Here is a 16927-nt window from a genome sequence, read left to right as displayed (position 1 = left end):
AAGACGACGGAAATAACGTGCGCAACTGAAAAGAAAGGTACTTGGGCAACACTGTGACCTGTGACACACCTTTGGCACTACATTTCTGTTTATAATTGTCTTACGCTTTCCTTCCCATATATCTATCTGTTAATTATGTTCAACTGATAACAAATCAAATTTTGATATTTATTATAGAAAGATACAAAATAAAAAGTTATTGGATTCCGCAATGACAAGATGACAGCTGCGTTTTCCACTACAGGTGGGAGCACCAGCAACCCGCAGATACTGACGAGCAACCAGAAAATGATGGCGACAGTCACGCACATATCGACGACATCTCTCATGTAAGTAACGCCCTCATAGCTGAAACTATAAATTCATTTTTCATGTCAGAGCTAAATAATATAATGGCTAACAATGAACCTGCACTGTCGTTTTCTTTCCACACCACTAATTATGAAAATGTAAGTAAATCACGGAAAATAATAATAATGATTATGTTTATTATTAATACAACTACTGTTTTATATAAATTCGTCTTTTCTTGAGACGCTCACCGTCATTTGAGTCTTTTTCTTTCTTGCACTAGCCAGAAATGTGCTGCCTGTGACCACAACAAGATAGTGACAGCTGCATTCAGTCTGGGATCGTTAAAGAAGTGCAAGCGTCTTCATAGTGAAGCTGATGTCCTTTATTCTCACGTCATGAACCTATATCGTTAGTTCCTCAGTATCTTTTGACGTTAGCCTTCATTACAATTGATCGTGAGCTTTTCACGCCCTCAGAACTTTCGTATAAACCTCTAAACCAGTGATGAACTGATTCTCCCATCCACTTAAGCCTTACAAGTTTGATGGTGATTACGTGCTATTGCCATGTTTCGTGCATACGAAAATCATGCAGCGACCATTTTGCCAATTTCAAATCTATAAAAAAGCCGCTTCCTACGCACAATTCATACTGATGTCAACAGACGTTGCCAGGTGTATGTGACAAATCGCACTCGCAACATGATGTTACCAAGATTCTCATCATTGTGACTTGGTTTACAACTTATATATTGTATGAGAGTAGGTAAATGCAAAAGGTGACATTAAACTGTATACTTCAGAAAAACTTGTGGAGCAGGTAATTCTTGGATTTTTTGACAAAGGCAAAATATTTTGAAAAAATATTTGACAAGAGAGTAGTTTAATATATGCTTTTTTAAAATACATATACTGAAATTTTCAACTTTCTGAAAAGGATTATCAGTTTGTCATAGGTCTACTAACACGAGGCCAGCACCCGATATTTGTAGTAAATAACATGCACTGAGGTGATAAAAGTCATTGGATACCACCTAACATCGCGTCAGACATCCTTTTGCTCGGCGTAGAGCAATACCTCGACGTGGTATGGACTTAACAAGTCGTTGGAAGTCCCCTGCAGAAATACTGAGCCATGTTGCCTGTATAGCGGTCCATAATTGCGAAGGTGTTGCCAGTCCACATCGTTATGGAGCCACCACCAGCTTGCACAGTGCCTTGTTGACAACTTGGGATCATAGCTTCGTGGGATCTGCGCTACACTCCAACCTTACTATCAGCTCTTACCAACCGAAATCGGGTCTCATCTGAACAGGTCACTGTTTTCCAGTCGTCTATGGTCCAACCCATACGGTCACGAACCTGGGAGAGGCACTGCGGGCGATGTCGTGGTGTTAGCAAAATCACTTGCGTGTTACCATAGCCCATAACGCCGCATTTTCCAACGGATACTTTTGTCGTACGTCCCACTTTGATTTCTGTGGTTATTTCTTGCTGTGTTGCTTTTCTGATACCACTGGCAGCTCTACGACAACGTCACTGCCCTCTGTCGTTAAGTGAAGGCCGTCGGCCACTGCGTTGTCCGTGCTGAGAGGTAATGCCTGAAATTTGGTGTTCTCGACACATTCTTGACACTGTAGATAGCGAAATATTCAATTCCGTAACGATTTCCGAAGTACAGTGTCCCATGTGCCTCGCGTCAACTACCATTTCGCGCTGAAAGTCGTTCGGGCATAATCACGTAGGAAATCTTTTCACGAGAATCTCCTGAGTACAAATGACAGTTCTGTTTTTTTTTTCCTTTATTGTAAATTTAAAATCTCTACAGAAAGGTAGGCCGGCAGTGGCCTATCTATGCCGCTCTTCGGCCACAGAAAAAACATACATGAAACAGGAAGACATATAAACAAACATACATGGAGGATAAAAACAGGAGACATACATATTAAAATAAAAGAAGGCGTTCACGGATGCACTGTTTGTATAAAAACGTTCAGCACTGTACACAATGGAGACACATAGTTTCATATGTGAACGGAAGAGCACTGAAGAAGAAACACTGAGTAACTGACGGGAAGACAAACACTAGCACGGTGGCGACGATCTCCGGCGCACTAAAAACATACTGCGCACACGAAAAAGCCGGGGGCCTGCCAGAGGGAAGAGGTGAGGGTAGGAGGGAGGGGGAGGAAGGTGCCAGTGGGAGAGAAGAAGGGAGGGGAGAGGGTAGGGGGTGTGTGTGGAAGCCCAGAGAGGGGGAAGGAGAGGGAGGGAGTAGGGGGGAGGAAGTGAAGAGGGAGAGAAGGGAAAGAGGGTGCCCCGGACACAGCTCTGCCAATGTTCTGTCCTGTTATACCTTGTGTACGCGACACTACCTCCATCTGTATATGAGGATATCGCTATTCCATGACTTTTGTCTCCTCACTGTAAGTGCCTGACAAAGAAAGTGAAGCACCCAGAACAGGTCGAGGAAACGAAATAAAACTACGCGGGTTGAGCAGGTATGTGGTGTTATTGAGGTGATTATAAAGTCGTACCAAATTTAAAAGAAGTTGTCGGTTTTAGCCCCTTTATCAGTATGATGTTGCACCCCCTCTGGACTGGTTCCATCCACTGATACGGTTGGGAAGGCTGTCATAAAGCTGTTGTAAGGCAAAATAACCCACAAGTGTTGTAATTGGTCCTTGACATCCTCGATACTAGCACTGGGATGGAACTGACACACTGGTTGGTCCCCCATATGTCCTGTCGGGGTAGATCTGGGGATCTTATTGGCCATGGGTGTACCTCAGCATCACGCAGACAGTTCATATTATGTGTGGATGAGCAAATAGCACCACGATAAGGTTGCTCCAGAGGTAGTAAGCGAGGATGCAAATTGTCTGTGACATACTGTTGTGTTCCCTCTCTCACTACCAGCAGTGACCTGAAGGCATGCCCCACGCCATGAAACCAGGAGTAACAACGCTGTGCTTCTCCAAAACATTGGAAACCTCTCCCCAGACCACCGCCATCCTCCCTGGCGATTGTTATCCGAGTTACAGCAAAACATCGCTGGACACAATGCAGTGCTATCTATAAGCAGTCCATGCTTCTCGAACACACTACTATTCCAAACGCAGGCTTGTATGTTGTTGTGTTAAATGCTGCATACACATGGGACGGTAATTCCATAGCCTGGCTGCCGTAAGTCTCCTACCGACGGTGTGGGATGACACAGAATGTTGCAAGGAGTCCATTACTTGTTCTCAGATGGCAGGCGTATATGTGAAGTGGTTAAGATGTGTTTGGCACTCACTATGGTGATCTTCCCTGGTGGTGGTCAGACGTGGTCGACTGGAACGTTGACGATGAGTATGCATGTCCTCACGTTCCCATGCAGTCCAACATCTGGCCACTGTCAAATCCGAAAGCCCCACAAATTTTGATATTTCACTATTAGACTAGCCAGTCAAATGGGGACCCACAATGTGGCCCCTTTAAAACTCTGTTAGGCGCTGATAACGCTGTCTCACACGAGTATGCGGCATCTCCGTGTCCTCTACAGTGAGCAATCAACGTCTCACGTTGTTCATGCCCCTTATATATCCTACCAGATCTGGTAACAGCGCTAAACACGAACAATATTAATGCACTATGTCACGGAGTGTTGCAATTCTAGCCATTTACACACTCGGACCTGCTGTTCTGCGAGCTTCATTTTTTTTTCATTTTTTTGTCAGACAGTGTACTTATTCTACACTACGTAAAGTCTACACTAAGTAAACGAAAGGATCGTAGACATCCACGAAACTTTATGAGGAATGGTGATAGTGTATGCAGATATAGATGCCGTGGCAACATTGTAAGTCGTGACACAGAGATACGAAAACAATGTTTACTAGGAAGCTGACGATGGACCGTGAGTAATGCCATGGCTGAAGTTACCTCCGCCGGTAGCTTACAAAGCAGCAATGCAAGGCGTGACTTTGTTGTGAGGCAGTATAGGATGCACAACGCATCACATGCTCTAGACCAGGCCGTTCAGCATGTCTGCCGATAACCCTTTCCTTCGACCGAAACTTCCCACTCACTTTCAATTGGATGTAAGCTCGTGGAGCTGGTTATTCTTGATGTGTGCGTGGATGTATTCATCCGAGAGACCAGCTTAAGATGAAAACCAAGCTCACATGCTCCACTTCAGGAACCAGGATACCACTGCAAGGTGTCATCTTTACAGATCTGCTGCTACAGTAACTCTAGGAAACAAATGCAGTACCATTTGTACTCCTAACCTGATTGCACTGGAGACAAAACCACAGCTGCTACCATATTGGGCCTTTCCACATGAATGATACGGTTGTAACGTGCCATAACTGTGAGCTAAATGAACGGAAGACAAGGATCACTTTCCAAGCTAAACTGACATTCTTGGGTGAACAGGACAAAAAAATGGTTCAAATGGCTCTGAGCACTATGGGACTTAACATCTGAGGTCATCAGTCCCCTAGAACTTAGAACTACTTAAACCTAACTAACCTAAGGACGTCACACACATCCATGCCCGAGGCAGGATTCGAACCTGCGACCGTAGCGGTCGCGTGGTTCCAGACTGAAGCGCCTAGAACCACTCGGCCACACTGGCCGGCTGAACAGGACACTTTCCTAATGTTCCTAGATGTTGACGGGGGCAACACACTACATCCGCTGAGACAATCTGTGTCTTTGTACAAGGGGAAGGCATATGGCGGCTCTCCGAACAGTATGAGCAATCACTCGAAGCAATCGAGGTAGTCAAACGTTCGTTTACATCTATGCAACTTTCTGTGCGCACTAGGTAGGTACGTGGCGCCGTTGCACGAACGGGCAAGTGGACGTATGCAAAGGCCCGAAGTCACGCATGTTTCTAACTTGTGCGCACGGGCCACTTTGCACAGGTTCCCCCAATCCCTGTCGGTGAAAAACGTGCAATAGTCCGTTTAGTGCTTTGTTTTACTACACCTTACTGTTAAACAATTTAGTTTTTCGCGCACATTCTAATTTGTCTTCGCGTTTACGCTTTGGTCGAATGGTACAACGAGAAACACATGGAATTTGACGCGCATTATTACGTATTTTCTTGTTTTTGCTTCGTTAATTCGGCGAATTATAAAGACAGAGTGAAACTAAATGACTGCCTACTATTCCTCACAAGTAAGAACAACCGAGAAACAGCAACACCAAGTCTGAACAAAATAGGAAAACTTCGTTCGTACTTCCAATGAATACCTGTTGAAGAAGAGGAATGATTCTGGTGCCCTTGGTGTGCCAAAACCGTCTTGGTTCCTTTAGGGGCGGCTTTGATTCATCAGTAGTTTGCGCCGACGATAGAAAATAAAAGAACACTGGTACCGTGCTTGCAACTGGAATAGCTGCTGACACTGTTTTATAGGTATGTTTGTTGTTCAAAACCCCCAAACAGTGCGACACCCAGCCACTCTTCTCTAGTATTTGGAAGCTGAAGGTAAACAAAAAACAAACAAAAACTGAAAAACATACATACACGCACAAACACACACACACACACACACACACACACACACACACACACAAACACACACACACCAAAAATAAATCCCGTGATGGGATTTGACTGACGTACATGTGAACGGAAATTTGTTATCCTTCCAGGGCTTCCATTTTGTATACCCTCACAGTGCTGCATACTCAGAAATAAACGCATATGTGCATATTGTGGAACTATCGAGCGTAAATGCTAAGCGTCAAATATGTCTTTCGTTTTTCAGAAAGAAGAAATTTTAAGTGCCCATCAAGTTACTTAATGTAGTTTTCTACGGATTTCAGCAGATCCTGGAAAACTAGGACGACGTTAGTTTTCGATGCAGTAGATTCCTTAAACTGGAACTTCAGACAGGGGTAATTGTCTCCGGTAGCAAGGATTCTAAATGTCAGAGCTAACATTGTCGCCACAGTATAACGTTTCCGCATTTTGCATTTACCTTCGCCATAAGGAGCCAAGCAAGATGAAGTATTACTTCGACATCTCGAGAACAGTTATTAATGAGAATACTATTGCCGCCCGGGGAGCTGTGGTCGCGTTGTGTGTAGGAAGCCGGGCGCGTTGTGCAGAAGAGTGGTCCAGAATACGTCCGGAGGCGTTAATAATACAGCGGTATCTGCAATAATATGTATTTTCCAGGATGAGTTTACAGTGTTACAAAGTGTCTGAGTGGGTCGGACGGCGGCCGGGTGTAAGCGACACCCCCGGGATAACAAGGCCCCCCAGCAGTGTTAGTGACGTCACACTAAGCGGCCCATAGCCGACGCAGCAGTCCACGGACACCTCCGTACAGACGCGCCTGATGCTAACCACCTTCTGTCCGTCACACAGAAAGGAGCCAACTATAATTCGAACCAAAGACCAAATTATATATATTCTTGTAAACAGCATAAATGTTCATAACGAAATACCGATTACATATACGGGCAGGAATGAGTTTAATCGATAGAGGAACTTTGCCACTATTTTATAATTGTCAGAACACTATTTAGCTTTAAAACTCGCATACACGTGGTGACAAATGCCAACTGACAGCAGGACTCAACATTTTCAAGCTATTACACTGAAAGTAAATTATCTTAAACACTGTCATACATAGCAAAGCCCTCACAACTTTCGTTTACAATAAGGTAACAAGAGTTCGCTTTATCTCATAAAACACATGACTGTTGTGAATTTACTCATATGTTCATGGTGACAGCTCTTTTCAAGAATTTTTACAAGTGTATCCCCAGTAATAAAGAATGAAAACAAAAGATAGATATCAAATATTCTCCTTTTAACATAGACATCACTGAACACAAGATTCTGTCCTGCACTGTGATACTAAGGGACTGCTCTTTCCTTTAAGAAAAGCCTGACAATTTGAAGTTCACTCTGCTATTGAAGATACACTTCTTGAAACAATATTAAAAATGTTATGAAAGGTAAGGAAATGAAAAACAACCAAGTGCATTACATGTAATAATGTGAGCAAAAGGCTGAGGCTCTCTTTACTTACCATTTTCAATCTCTCTACAGCTTATTTCCTTTTCCACGTAGAAATCACCAACTGCAAGTCTCATTATTGCTGTCTGTTACTAACAAAGTGCTTTTCTATTTAGAAAACCTGACAATTTGATGTTCATTCTGGTACTGAAGATAAACACTTTTCAGAGGAGTTCTAGAACCTATTCCTGCCCGTATATGTAATCGGTATTTCGTTATGAACCTTTATGCTGTTTACAAGAATATATACAATTTGGTCTTTGGTTCGAATTATAGTTGGCTCCTTTCTGTATGACGGACAGAAGATCGTTAGCATCAGGCGCCTCTGTACGGAGGTGTCCGTGGACTGCTGCGTCGGCTATGGGCCGCTTAGTGTGACGTCACTAACACTGCTGGGCGACCATGTTATCCCGGGGGTGCCGGGTGTAAGCATGAGCCACGAAGGAGTGCTGATACGCCCCATCAGCGAGTCGTGACGTCGGAGCTGCCGCAGTGTGTATTGCCGGTGGCGGCGTGGGCCGGTAGGCTCGCACATCCAGAAGTTCCTTAGTACAGTACGGGCCACACCTCAGCGCTCTCGTAGACAGCCCGTCGCTGGCTCAGGTGAGAGCAGCTGGCTGTGTGGTTCGGGTTGTCGTTTGTCATGAAGACTGGGCGCTGGTCAGCCATCGTGGATCAACCAGGTGTTCACGAGTTGGTCAGGTGGCTGCGCAAACACATCACGCCTTGACGGTGTGGAAAGGACAGCTTGTTGTTCATGTGTGATTGACCCTCAGTGGAGAAAGGCTGGCCACACACCAGGAGGAAACAACGAAACAAACATGCCCAATTTAAACAGAAGCAAAATCCCCAAGATTGGCGACCTTTTACAGAAGCTCGAAATGTAGCGCGGGTTTCAATGCGAGATGCTTATAACAGTTTCCAACAACGAAACTTTGTCTCGAAACCCGGCAAAAAATCCAAAGAGATTCTCGTCGTATGTGAAGTATGTTAGCGGCAAGAAACTGTCAATGCTTTCTCTGTGCGATAGCAATGGAGATACTATCGAAGACAGTGCTGCCCGCTACGGTCGCAGGTTCGAATCCTGCCTCGGGAAGGATGTGTGTGATGTCCTTAGGTTAGTTAGGTTTAAGTAGTTCTACGTTCTAGGGGACTGATGACCTCAGATGTTAAGTCCCATAGTGCTCAGAGCCATTTGAACCATTTTTGAACAGTGCTGTCAAAGCAGAGTTACTAAACACAGTCTTCCGAAATGCCTTCACCAAAGAAGACTAAGTAAATATTTCAGAATTCCAATCGAGAACAGCTGCCAACATGAGTAACGTAGAAGTAAATATCCTTGGAGTAGTGAAGCAACTTAAATCACTTAATAAAAGCAAGTCTTCTGGACAAAGACTGTATACCAATTAGGTGCCTTTCGGAGTATGCTGATGCATTAGCTCCATACTTTACAATCATATACAAACGTTCGCTCGAAGAAAGATCCGTACCCAAAGACGGGAAAGTTCCACAGGTCACACCAATATTCAAGAAAGGTAGTAGGAGTAATCCACTAAATTACAGGCCCATATCGTTAACGTCGATATGCAGCAGGATTTTGGAACTTATATTGTGTTCGAACATTATGAATTACCTCGAAGAAAACGGTCTATTGACACACAGTCAACATGGGTTTAAAAACATCGTTCCTGTGAAACACAACTAGCTCTTCATTTACATGAAGTGTTGAGTGCTGTTGACAAGGGATTTCAGATCGATTCCGTATTTCTGGATTTTTGGAAGTCTTTTGACACTGAACCACACAAGCGGCTCGTAGTGAAATTGCTTGCTTATGGAATATCGACTCAGTTACGTGACTGGATTCGTGATTTCCTGTCAGAGAGGTCACAGTTCGTAGTAATTGACGGAAAGACATCGAGTAAAATAGAAGTGATTTCTGGCGTTCCCCAAGGTAGTGCTATAGGCCCTTTGCTGTTCCTTATCTATATAAACGATTTGGGAGACAATCTGAGCAGCCGTCTTCAGTTGTTTGCAAATCACGCTGTCGTTTATCGACTAATAAAGTCATCAAAAGATCCAAACAAACTGCAAAACGATTTAGAAAAGGTATCTAAATGGTGCGAAAAGTGGCAGTTGACCCTACATAACGAAAAGTGTGAGGTCATCCACATGAGTGTTAAAAGTAATTCGTTAAACTTCGGTTACACGATAAATCAGTCTAATCTAAAAACCGTAAATTCAACTAAATACCTAGGTATTACAATTACGAACAACTTAAATTGGAATGAACACATAGATAATGTCGTGGGGAAGGCTAACCAAAGACTGCGTTTTTTTGGCAGGACACTTAGAAAATGGAACATACCTACTAAGGAGACTGCCTACACTACGCTTGTCCGCCCTCTTTTAGAATACCGCAGCGCGGTGTGGTATCCTTACGAGATAGCACTGACGGAGTACATCGAAAAAGTTCAAAGAAAGGCAGCACGTTTTGTATTATCGGGAAATATAGAAGAGAGTGTCACAGAAATGATACAGGATTTGGGCTGGACATCATCAAAAGAAAGGCGTTTTTCGTTGCGACGGAATCTTCTCACGAAATTCCAATCACCAACTTTCTCGTCCGAATGCGAAAATATTTTGTTGACACCTACCTACATAGGGAAGAACGATCACCACGATAAAAATAAGGGAAATCAGAGCTAGTACGGAAAGATATAGGTGTTCATTCTTTCCGCGCGCTATACGAGATTGGGATAATAGAGAATTGTGAAGGTGGTTCGATGAACTCTCTGCCAGGCACTTAAATATGATTTGCAGTGTATCCATGCAGATGTAGATGTAGATGTAGACCTTGTCATCCGGGATGTCCCACTAGACGGCAGTGGCAGGCCACGGCTGTTGTTTGCATCAAGTTAGTTGCATAGCAGGCAGACCACCATCGATCAGCTTGTCGTGGGTTTACTGAAACTGAATAGACCACCTTTCTCTCTGGTTATAGTGACGCGGACGGAATGGCAGCACAGCTGTACGTGCCATTGATCTCCAAAAGCCTCGTTATTTAAAGAGCCGAGGCTGCACCTTTGACTAGATGGCTCTGGGTCCGATATCAAATAGACCCTCATTTATTGTTCTCATCAGCAGTTCTTGCCCTGCTACGGTAGTTCAATAATTATTCTGTGTCTCCGATCTCGGGTCTTTCTGCAGCATTTTACTACTGCAGTGGGAACCTGACGCTGAAGTGACGTAGTGTTACTTCCTACCATCCTGTTACGTAGGGCTGAGGCGTTTGAGCTTCTGCTTTCCTCGCTCAGAGGTTGTGTGGCAATGCTCACTTGGTGCCCTGTCTTCCACTACATAGGCGGTACGCCTTGTTGAAATTCCGATTAGCACACCGGCCCTGAGCTAGCCTTCTGAGCTCTGAGCTCGCCGGGTAGAACTTTAAAAATTTATGCGTCTACAACGAAATTATTCCGCGGAGTAGTAATACTCCTTGCCATCATTCTCTCTACCGCCACACTCACACATGTGTACCTCAAAAGGTATCAATGATCCCACTACTCGCACTTTTTCTGCGATTTCCTCGTCGTCTCAAGATTTACCAGCTATGGTGACAGTTGCTGCTAGAAAAGCGCACGTCTTGATTACTGGATCTTGCACAACTTTGTGCTTTAAACTGTAAGTTCATAAGAGACTAAGGCTCCGTTTCCTTACTGCCCTGAAACATTTCCCCTTTGTATGAAATCTGACCCATAAGTGAATAAACGCAAACCAACTAACTTTTTTTGTTAATTTCGTAGCAGCAAAAACTTTTTAATACTGCAACCGAATGATTAACGATGGGCTTCACAGGAGTTTCATCAACACAAAACTGAAACTGTACTCCCCACAACAGATATCAAACAGCTACGTACATCTTACACTAAAGAGCCAAAGGAACAGGTATACCTGCCTAATATCGTGTAGGGCCCCCGCATGCAGCCAGAAGTGCCGCAACACGACGTGGCATGGACTCGACTGATGTCTGAAGTAGTGCTGGAGGGAACTGACACAACGAATCTTGCAGGACTGTCCAAAAATCCTTAAGAATACGAGGAGGCAGACACCTCTTCTTCTGAACGGCACAGTTCAAGGCATCTCAGATATGCTCAATAATGTTCATACCGTCCGCCCCCGGTAGCTGAGTGGTCAGCGCGACAGACTGTCAATCCAAAGCGCCCGGGTTCGATTCCCGGCTGGGTCGGAGATTTTCTCCGCTCAGGGACTGGGTGTTGTGTTGTCCTAATCATCGTCATTTCATCCCCATCGACGCGCATGTCCCCGAAGTGGCGTCAGATCGAAAGACTTGCACCAGGCGAACGGTCTACCCGACGGGAGGCCCTCGTCACACGACATTTCATGTTCATACCTCAGGAATTTGGTGCCCAGCGGAAGTGTTCAAACTTAAAAGAATGTTCCTGGAGCTACTCTGTAGCAATTATGGACGAGAGGGGTGTCGTATTGTTCTGCTGGAATTGCCTACGTCAGTTGGAATGCACAATGGACATGAATGGATGCAGGTGATCAGACAGGATGCTTATGTACGTGTCACCTGCCAGAGTCGCGTCTAGAAGTATCACTCCAACTGCACACGCCACACACACTTACAGAGCCTCCACCACCTGAAATAGTCCCCTGCTGATATGGATTCATGACGTTGTCTCCATACCCGTACACGTCCGTCCGCTCGATACAATTTGAAGCGAGACTCGTCCGACCAGGGAACGTGTTTCCAATCATAAGCTGTTCAATGTCGGTGTTGACGGGCCCAGGTGAGGCGTAAAGCTTTGTGATGTGCAGTCATCAAGGGTACAAGAGTGGGCCTTCGACTCCGAAAGCCCATATCGATGATATTTCTTTGAATGGTTCGCTCGCTGATACTAGTTGATAGCCCAGCAATGAAACCTGCTGCAGTTTGCGGAAGGGCTGCACTTCTGTCAAGCTGAACGATTCTCTTCAGTCGTCGTTGGTCCCGTTCCTGCAGTATCCTTTTCCGACTGCAGTAATGTCGGAGGTTTGATGTTTTACCGGATTCCTGATATTCACTATAAACTTGTGAAATGCTCGTACGGGAAAATCCCCACTTAATCGCTACATCGGAGATGCTGTGTCCCTTCGCTCGTGCGCCAACTATAACACCACGTTGAAACTCACTTAAATCTTGATAACCTGCCATTGTAGCAGCAGTAACCGATCTAACAACTGTGCCAGACACTTGATGTCGTATATAGGCTTTGCCAACCGCAGCGCCGTATTCTGCCTGTTTACATATCTCTGTATTTGAATACGCATGCCTATACCAGTTTCTTTCACGCTTTTGTGTATATATACGAGGGCGTGCTGAAAAGTAATGACTCCGATTTTTTCATTCTGATCTCAACACCGGTTGCATTCTACTCCGTCGACTTTCCCACTTCGCTTACGCAAGCGGAAATGGTTAAAATGGCTCTGAGCACTATGGGAGCATCTGAGGTCATCAGTCCCCAAGAAATTAGAACTACTTAAACCTAACTAACCTAAGGACATCACACACAGCCATGCCCGAGGCAGGATTCGAACCTGCGACCGTAGCAATCACGCGGTTCCGGACTGAAGCGCCTAGAACCGCTCGGCCACAACGGCCGGCTTATGTGAGCTGCAACCATCTCTCGCTAGAGGGCTCCGAATTGTAGCGTGTAACATGACGGTGTGTGACGTAACTACGGCGGTATGTGAGAAATAGCGTCCTGCAATCGAGTTTCGAATTCGAAGAGTTCATCCACACATGGAATACCCTCCCCTTCAACGTGACAATGCCACATTCAGTAGTAACTGTCTCAAAAAACTGGTCTCTCGTAGGGAGAAATGTGTTTGTCGTAAGGGTGACTATGTTGAGAAATATATATGTAAAAATGAAGAATAAAACTGTAATGATAATAACATTTGTTATGTTTAAAAAGCATTAAGAGTTCCCATACAAAATATTCGTGTCCATTACTCTTCAGTACTCCTTCGTAGATGTAATTCGTGCGATGCAAATGTGTTTGCAGTTTGTGTCCTACAATGCGTAGTAAATGGAAAAGGTCTGAGATAGTATGATAGCAGAAGTCTCTGTCCCTACAAGCACCTGCCTGGAAGTTCACCCGAACGTACCTGGATAGCTGAAAGTTTCAGTTAAATAAAATTCTCATCGCTGTTGAAGACAGTTTATTCCGTCTCGGCTTTAAAATTAGTTACGGGGATCGTATTAAGTCCGAAACTTTAGATATAAGAATAAAACCTCAGAGGAGAGAGAAATAAGTTCACAGAAATCCCAGATTATATGAACACTTAATATACTGTTCAGAAACTGAATACAATATATCGTTTTTTATATACAAATCTCATTCAGCGTATCACATGTTTTTATATGACGATGCACATACAAAAGACAAAGAAAACCATCATATATTTATATTAAAGACCAAAATATTACGTGATGAATGGAAGAGCAACGATATAAACAACCTGAATGATGGGATCAGTGAATAAAAATTGTTCTAACAAAGTTGTGATCTCGAACTATCTCACGGAAAGAAATCTACTATTTCACAAACTGAAAAGACACTTAACGTACAATTATACAAGGAAGCAGCCAGCAACTGTCTCACTATAATCCAGAATATAGTTGCTTCTACGTGCCTATTTCATTATCACGAGACAAAGCGTCTGTACTAAACACATCAGCACATCCTCATGGCACAAGGCGGAAGTCGCTGACCATACGGCCACGTTAAAGCATTCTACTGCCAAGCGTAAAGCTAACGTCAAAGTTCAGGTGACTTCTTGAGACATGAAATCATAGTCGTCCTCCAAAGACAGGCAACCCCAGTAGATGGAGAAGTGACTACAGATTCTCTGAGACAGACAAGTGGCTACCGACGCGCAAGAAAACTCGACATGAAACGTCTCTGACAGCGGACGACCTTCAGGGGTGAGTGGTTCTATACAGGTGTGAATGGAATCACGCATGCGCACGTGCTGAGGAAGAGGGTTGCCACCTACATGCATGCCTCTTCTTGCGTGTGAAGCAAATACAGGCAGACGCTGACGAGGCGCAAGGCTTACTGGTGTATAATGCAAGATGAGCAACCCAGACGCTGCCACGATGTTTCTAGCCAGCGCGAGTGCTGTGTGGTTGGACGTCTACAGATATTTACGACAAGATAACAATCCTAGTGTTGGGATGTAGCACACGGTCGACGTTACTCGCACTGCGTTTTATGCCTTCTTTCTCGATGCTTTTTTTTCCACTGTCGTAAAGTGACGCCACAGGCGACAATGAACGCCTGGCATACATCTCGACGACTGTGGCTAGCCTCCAACCTCTCAACTGTCCGAGCACGCAAACTGTCACCCATGCTATGCCATCCTGCTTCCCAACGATTCGAATAGTGTGTGCCAAACGCACATGTCATGCAGTCAGAACTACAATACACAAGCTCTCTGCTCACACATACATAAAAGAACGAGGCGGTTGGCGTGATCAAAGCACAGGACTGGGATTCGGACTGATCGGGGTTCAGATTCTCTTTCGGCAATCGATAATTAGGTTTTCCGTAGTTTTCGTAAATCAATTACGACGAATGACGGAATGGTTCCTTTGAGCTACTCGAGCTGGTGCTCCCTATCTAGTGCGTTCGTAGCGACGTAACTTTAAACCTTGATTTTTCTCCGTTTTACATTTTTCGTTGCAGCAGAGTTTCCTACAGGCATGACTTTTATGTCATCTGTGTTCGCGTTATTCCACCAGAGTTATAACCAGACTGAGGCGCCACTAAACACTGTTATTTTGTTGACCGCGAAGCTCGGTTATCTTACGGTCGTGAGTATAGTTGAGCACGTGTTAATAGCCCCTGATACAATATTATGATCGCTGATCATATGATTATGGACGCCACTGAAGCATAATGCGACCCAAAAAAAAATGTAATGTGTATACGAAACCAAGCAACCAGCGATTAATCATATTATCACTTCTGGCTACAGGAAATTCATCTGCGTCGACGTTCTTGCAATTTACTTTCCAGTTTCTGTGGCAGCTAAAAACATAGATGGAATTGTTAGAAAAAAAGTCAAATGTTCTATAGCGTGACCGTCTATATTATTAATGGAAATGATGTACTCTAACGTCGTAACTTGCATACGACTATCGTCAGCATCACAATTCGCGCTATAATTTTTAATCAACTAACTCCATAATTTTTAATCTGCACGTCAGTAGCATGAAAACTAGTTATTGACAGTCTTGTAAGAAGGCCAGTACTCTTACGAATTTTGCGTATCAGACGTCCAACAAACGATTACCAAATCGAATCTAAGAAATTTTACCGAATCAATTTACATAAACAAGAAATCGCAAAAATCCTCCGACAGTTCTCTAACGAAGTCAGACTTTGACATAACATAAATATCATGCAGTGCCAACATTGATTACGACCCCTATGCCGGCCGCTGTGGCGCTTCAGTCTGGAACCGCGCGACCGCTACGGTCACAGGTTCGAATCCTGCCTTGGGCATGGATGTGTGTGATGTCCTTAGGTTAGTTAGGTTTAAGTAGTTCTAAGTTCTAGGGGACTGATGACCTCAGATGTTAGGTCCCATAGTGCTCAGAGCCATTACGACCCCTATTACATCGCACCTCTCAGGATTCACAACAATTATGAAAAGAATATAGAGAAAAGCTGCAATAAAATCACACTAACATCTATGCGGATAATCAATTACACGGCAAAATCGACCTCAACAAGGAGTCTTTATACACAACACATAACACTTACTAGTTACGTCTGGATGCTGTAATGAGGCATAATAGTTGTAAAATTTTAATTTGAGATTTCCAGTTCAAATACACACATCAAAGAAAGTTTTGCATCACCCCAGTTCCCAGAACTCCTGAAGATAGACGTTGACTGTGGATATTTTATCACAGGCACAGACCCTTTGACTGTTCAGAGATGTCACTAAACCGCCCAAAGATGTAACAACCATGCGTGAGCGGCGCCTGTTAGAAGGAGGGGTCCGACAGCCGATCAGTTCCAGTCATTCCACCAGGAAGAAGGTACACGGTTCGTGTTGTCTGTAGTTCAACCATGCTTAGACTTTCAATACCGCAGTTCGATCGCGTCCGCATTGTTAGTTTGTGCCAGGAATGGCTCTCAAAAAGGGAAGTGTCCAGGCGCCTCGGAGTGAACCAAAACGACGTTGTTCGGACATGGTGGAGATACAGAGAAACAGGTACTGTCGATAACATGCCTCACTCAGGCCGCCCAAAGGCTACTACTGCAGTGGATGACCGCTACCTATAGATTATGGCTCGGAGGAACCCTGATAGCAACACCACCATGTTGAATAAATGTTTTCCGTGCAGCTACGGGACGTCGTGTTACGACTCAAAATGTGCACAATAGGCTGCATGACGCGCGACTTTACTCTCGACGTCCATGGCGAGGTCCATCTTTGCAACCACGACACCATGCAGCACAGTACAGATGGGCCCAAAAACATGCCGAATGGACCGCTCAGGATTGGCATCACGTTCTCTCCACAG

General features: G+C 44.4%; 1 protein-coding gene across 1 annotated transcript in view; it reads left to right on the top strand.

Moving 5' to 3' along the window:
* LOC124555065 (SET and MYND domain-containing protein 4-like) overlaps positions 1 to 16927 on the top strand; it is a 201540-nt gene that overhangs the window by 52357 nt on the left and 132256 nt on the right. Inside the window, exon 3 of the mRNA XM_047128851.1 lies at positions 245 to 329. Coding sequence (XP_046984807.1) covers positions 245 to 329 — 85 coding nt within the window. The remainder of the gene's footprint in view (positions 1 to 244; positions 330 to 16927) is intronic.

This window comes from Schistocerca americana, chromosome X (genome assembly GCF_021461395.2).
Source record: "Schistocerca americana isolate TAMUIC-IGC-003095 chromosome X, iqSchAmer2.1, whole genome shotgun sequence".
NCBI lineage: Eukaryota > Metazoa > Arthropoda > Insecta > Orthoptera > Acrididae > Schistocerca > Schistocerca americana.
This window is presented reverse-complemented; position numbering and strand designations above follow the sequence as displayed.